Source organism: Apis dorsata, unplaced genomic scaffold (assembly GCF_000469605.1).
Source record: "Apis dorsata unplaced genomic scaffold, Apis dorsata 1.3 scaffold_102, whole genome shotgun sequence".
NCBI classification, from domain to species: Eukaryota; Metazoa; Arthropoda; class Insecta; order Hymenoptera; family Apidae; genus Apis; species Apis dorsata.
In genome coordinates this window covers 196,584-201,687 of record NW_006263400.1, presented here as the reverse complement: position 1 = coordinate 201,687, position 5,104 = coordinate 196,584, and the positions used below count along the sequence as shown (strand labels likewise).

The window sequence follows — 5,104 nt, the reverse complement described above, 5'->3', positions numbered from 1 at the left end:
AAAAAAAAAAAAAAAAAAAAAAAAAAAAAAAAAAAAAAGAAAGAAACGAAAAAAAAAAACTCTTTCACTTTCCAATAAAATATTACCTACTCGTTTGAAATGTACCGTTTCTCCACCGATATTTTCCCTCGAAAAACTACGAGGTTAGATTAAACTTCTGTCCAATTTCTACGAGAATTTTTCAATCACGAAAAATATAAAAGCGTCTAAAATTGAAACAATAAAAATTTATTTTTTGAAAATGAAAATTTGATCAATAATAATTAAACGAAGTCTTTTTCTCAATACTTTGCAGATTTCGACGCGGATTCGCCCATTTTTTCTCCTGGTGCCCTATGGTAAAAGTTCCGCCCGAGCCTTCGTTATCACGATCGGAGGCGTTAACGTCGCGATACAGTTGCACAGGAAGTCCTCAAACGAACACAAGGATATCACGGAACGGTACGTCCTCGTCCACGTCTTTGGAACGCTCTTGCACAACATCGTCTACAATGGCATCCACGAGCGAGTCACGATTCGAGCACGATGACACCCATACGGACGCGCAAAATTCTTACATAGATTTGCACGATCTCGCCACAGCCAATGCCAAAGCCAATGAATCGCGAGACGAAATAGAGTAACGAAATTGACACGACGACTCTGAAAATTGATTCGTTCGGTAACAGGTAGCTTTTAACAACTTTACGTACGAATCGAACGAATCGAGAAAAAGAAAAAAAAAACATCTCGATCGGTATTTTCGCACGAGCTCGATCGATAAGAAAGAAATCATTACAACTCAGCGTATAAACGTATATTATTTGCATATGTGTTTCATTATGAACGATTCATAAATGAATTTATAAAGTAAGAAATCAACTTTTACATAGATGCAATATATCTTTATGTTAATTAATGCCTGATCGAATTTATGCATTTAGAATTCTTATTTATAAATGAAAAATCCTTCTTCCTAACGAGAAAAATTGGTTCCTAAATTCCAAAATACAATTTTACTGTATCATTAGAAATGTAAAAAGAAAAAAAAAACTATACTATTAATATATCGATACAAACAAGATCGATTTTTAATTTTTAATAGGTACGCCGCGAATACATATGTGTCTACGATCGAGAGGAGGAAACGATCGATTTTTGGCTGAGCATCGAGGAAGGAAATGGAAAACCTCGCAAACTATGGGTCACGTGTCTTGACAGGAAGAAGAAAACGCTCAGCAACGAGTACATACCTGGATATAAGAGTACATATCCATAAAAAGTCGACCTCTTCAAGATTCATCGCGAATGAAATAGAGAGAGATTGAGAGGAGCCGTTAAATTCTAGATCTTCTTTTACGCACGCAGACCTGTTATGATCAGATCAGATCAGACCAGAAAGCTCAAATAATTGTTCACTATGTTCAATAGAAACGTTAACTATCCGCTACTAGAATAAATATTTCCGTTTCGATGTAAACGACGCTGAATCGAACTTCAACACGACGATGAAAATCAAAGGATTCATAAAAAAAAATGATCTTTCTTGCATTTTTATTTTTTATCGATAGATTTGATAAATAAAAATTCTTTTAAAAACTATTAATTTTACGAACTATTATACGATAGTGATAATTAATTATTGCCGAATAAATTATAAAGTTGTGCACTTTATGATTCTAATAAGAATCTTCTTATTTAGAAGATTTTTTATTTGGAAACTTTGAATCAAAACTTTGCTTCATACATTTAACTGAATGAAAAAATAAAATATTTTCATATTTTTTTTTTTGCTTATATTGTTATAGCACAATATAAGAAGATGAAAAGTTAAATTTACATTAAAACACACTTATTATATATAAGTTATATATAAGTTATATTATATATAAGTTAAATTGTTTAGTATATGTATGTATAAACATTAACGGACCAATAATCTATCTACTGCTATCTGCATATGTTTATGAAAAAGTTTCCTTTTTCTAACAAAAATAGAATTTTAATGAGAAATTTATAAGGACATAGATCATGATATAGTAGTTTAATGTGTGCAGTTTTGTAAAACATAAACTGCTTAATTAATTCTTCCTACTACTAAGTGTTCCTACTGTGTATTGGTATAATAAATCTAATAGGAAAGAATACTAATTTTCATCGAACGAAAATGTTTTCTATTTCAGATGATAGTTTCTTTAAAAAATGAAAAATCTATATTTTTAATGAAATTTTGCTACTTAAACAAGCTTATATCTTGTTTGATTTCACTCAAGTATTATTGTTTAAAAAAAAAAATAATGAAAATATTATAATTAATATAAAAAATATAGATAATGTTCTATTACAAATATTAAAAATAGTTATGATAAACATTTTCGTTCTAAAAATGAACAAATGTATTTATGAATAAATGAATAATTTATGGAATAATTATTTTGTTGAAAATATATTTACTTAATTGTTTGTATAATCTGATTTGTATCTTAATATTTCATTTATCAATAATTTATAATTTTTTCCAATTTTCAAAGAAATCTAATAAAATTCTTAAAATTTTTGAGCGAAAGTGTATATTTACTTTGGTTGTCTATACCATATATTTATTTAAATAAATTGTTATATACAAAATGTTAATAATAAACGCTAAATGCATCGTAAAAATTAATCATTAATGTTATGATTCTTTGTAAAAATAAATTTAGTTTAATATGTATAATATTTTAATACGAAAATTATTATTATTTTTTTTTTTTGATTAAAAAAGAAATAATATATATTTAGTACTGATAATGTTTTGCAAACGTTGTTCGATTATTACATTTAATTTATGTATTTATATCAAACAAAAGAAATAAAAAATTTTTTTTTTAAATTGGCCAAACTGAAAACTAAGTGAATTAATAATTATTTCAATATTAATCGATATTATTTATATTTTCCACTGTAATGTTGTACGGAGAAAGAACACTCTGGGAAAAATAAACGCTTTTTAATATAATAGTTAAGTCTAAATGTATGTATAACTACATATATTAAATGTATTGAAAAAAGCTTAAGCTTGGTAAAGTAAGAAAAGAATATATTATTTGATATGTTTAAAAATATGTGAATAATAATATAAGAGACTGCTTCTTTTTGCAGGGAAAAGCTTCCTAAAAATTGTATTTTCATCATAAACAAATAATATAAAAATTAAGAAATGAAAATATACGATATTAAAAGAAATAATTAATGTGATTTGTATCTATTTTATAAAAAATACATTGATTTAGATGCTGAAATATAAATGACATATCCTGTATGTATAGATATATAGATGTTTTTATCCTGTATTAATTAAAATTTTACATATATTATTATTTTTATTTATAGAAATTATATTTCTATAAAAAGCAAAATATTTTTCAAATAAAATTTTATATTTATTTACAATTTTCACAATTCACACATTTTTATTATATTTTAATTTTTTCTTCTAACTTCTATTTTATCTTCTATATTAATTATTATAATAATATAAATATGTTAAAAATGGCTTATAATACTTATTCATAAAATTAATTGATTTATTAAATAACTAACAAATTTATGGGAAAATGTAACTAGATTTTTCTATAAAATAAAAAAACACAAAAGTATATATATTTTCATTATATTAACATAAATTAATATAAGCAATTTTACAAAATTATCCTATGAAATAGTTAATCAATTAACAATATCTTTTTCAGATTTATCTATTTTATCCCACTCATCATAATTAAATGAAAATGGAAACATTCTATCAGTATATAAATGACCCTAAAAAATAATAAAATATATTATTAAAAATAATAAAATATATTATTAAAAATAAATATAATATATTTATATTATTTTTTATTAATCTTTTAATTCTTAGCATGATAAGGCTAAATAAAGCTATAGATAATAAATGTACAGTAAATTTTGATGATATAATTAATTAAAGAAAAGAAAAACTATAATATAATAGTTAAAAAAACAAATGATCAAATAAAATGATAAAGGAAAATATACTTACTTTTAAATGATCCATTTCATGATGAATAATTCTAGCTAACCAACCTTCTGCTTTCATAGAAAATGGTTCTCCAAATTTATTAAGAGCTTCAATTTGAACTTCTTTTGGTCTTGGTACTTCTGCATAATAACAATGAATACTCGCACATGTTTCAAAATGTACAATTTCTTCAGAATTTATTATTTTCATTTTTGGATTAATAAAATATGTTAATGGATAAGGTATGATATCATAACATTTTCGTATATATGGATGAATACATTTTACAGATTCTTCTGTCACTTCAATAGCAAATAATTGCCAAGGTAAGCCAATTTGTGGTGCTGCTAATCCTACTGTATCATGTTTTTTTAATAATTTATATAAATGATCAAGTATCTACAATAAAAAAATTAATACATGAATTTGTAATAAAATAAATCATATAATTGAAAAAAATACCTTCATTAATTATATAATTTTTAAAGTAAATATTTTTATTATAAAAATCTTTTTCATTAGATATAAGATAGAAGTATTATTATATATATCTAATAAAGTATTATTAAGTTTAATTTTATAATTTCTATATTTTCTTATAATGCGAAAATAAATTTCAATTTAAAATATTAATTTATTATTTTAAGTATTTTAATAAGAAAATAAAATTATTTACAATTTATTTTTTAAATTGAACAATTATTTAAAGATATAAATTAATAAAATATAAAAACATACTTTTTGAAATTCTTGCGTTTGTATTATTTTTTCATCTATAAATGATGTTTTCTGTCTTAAAACAGGATTACCAACTTGACAAATAAAATTATAAGGAGGTTTTGTAATTTCAGGTGTTTCAGTCAAATATATTTCACAAAGTTTTTTTAAACTTTGAAAACTAAATGCACATGTATTATTTTTTTGCAAAGTCTTTATAGATCTATTGACTATATTAAAACATTTGAACATTATTTTGATTATTGTTTTACAGTATTCGTAAGAATTTTTGATAGAGTCGAAAAGGTTAAACTTCTACGATGATAGAATATGTTGGTACTATGATTTAACGGATCAAATATATTATTAAATATTTTAATGGAAACA

General features: G+C 23.5%; 2 protein-coding genes and 1 long non-coding RNA gene across 4 annotated transcripts in view; 1 reads left to right on the top strand and 2 right to left on the bottom strand.

The window, feature by feature from the left end:
• The window catches only part of LOC102674562, a 780-nt gene extending 481 nt beyond the window's left edge, over positions 1-299 (bottom strand). Inside the window, exon 1 of the long non-coding RNA XR_421233.2 lies at positions 91-299. This is a non-coding gene — a long non-coding RNA (uncharacterized LOC102674562). The remainder of the gene's footprint in view (positions 1-90) is intronic.
• LOC102674732 (tachykinin-like peptides receptor 99D) overlaps positions 1-1,520 on the top strand; it is a 32,380-nt gene extending 30,860 nt beyond the window's left edge. Inside the window, exons 5-6 of one of the 2 annotated variants that reach the window (XM_006612268.2) lie at positions 296-441; positions 1,085-1,520. In XM_006612268.2, the coding sequence (XP_006612331.1) occupies positions 296-441; positions 1,085-1,197 (259 nt within the window). In that variant the 3' untranslated portion in view covers positions 1,198-1,520. The remainder of the gene's footprint in view (positions 1-295; positions 442-1,084) is intronic. The other variant, XM_031508806.1, reaches the window with a different exon arrangement.
• A 2,079-nt stretch (positions 1,521-3,599) lies between these two features.
• LOC102674429 (peptide deformylase, mitochondrial-like) lies at positions 3,600-5,079 on the bottom strand. The gene is made up of 3 exons (XM_006612266.2): positions 4,739-5,079; positions 4,022-4,399; positions 3,600-3,780 (listed from the first exon to the last, which is right to left on the bottom strand). The coding sequence occupies exons 1-3, from the start codon at positions 4,967-4,969 to the stop codon at positions 3,688-3,690; spliced, it is 702 nt and encodes a 233-aa protein (XP_006612329.1). The 5' UTR covers positions 4,970-5,079; the 3' UTR covers positions 3,600-3,687.
• Positions 5,080-5,104: the final 25 nt, after the last annotated feature.

What these genes read in the sequence shown, in the direction of transcription:
- LOC102674429 (XM_006612266.2), bottom strand. Translation starts at nt 4,969, where the DNA reads ATGTTCAAATGTTTTAATATAGTCAATAGATCTATAAAGACTTTGCAA. An exon ending in AAACGCAAGAATTTCAAAAA is followed by an intron (nt 4,400 to 4,738) that starts GTATGTTTTTAT and finishes TTTTTATTGTAG; the next exon opens with ATACTTGATCATTTATATAA. An exon ending in ATGAAATGGATCATTTAAAA is followed by an intron (nt 3,781 to 4,021) that starts GTAAGTATATTT and finishes ATTATTTTTTAG; the next exon opens with GGTCATTTATATACTGATAG.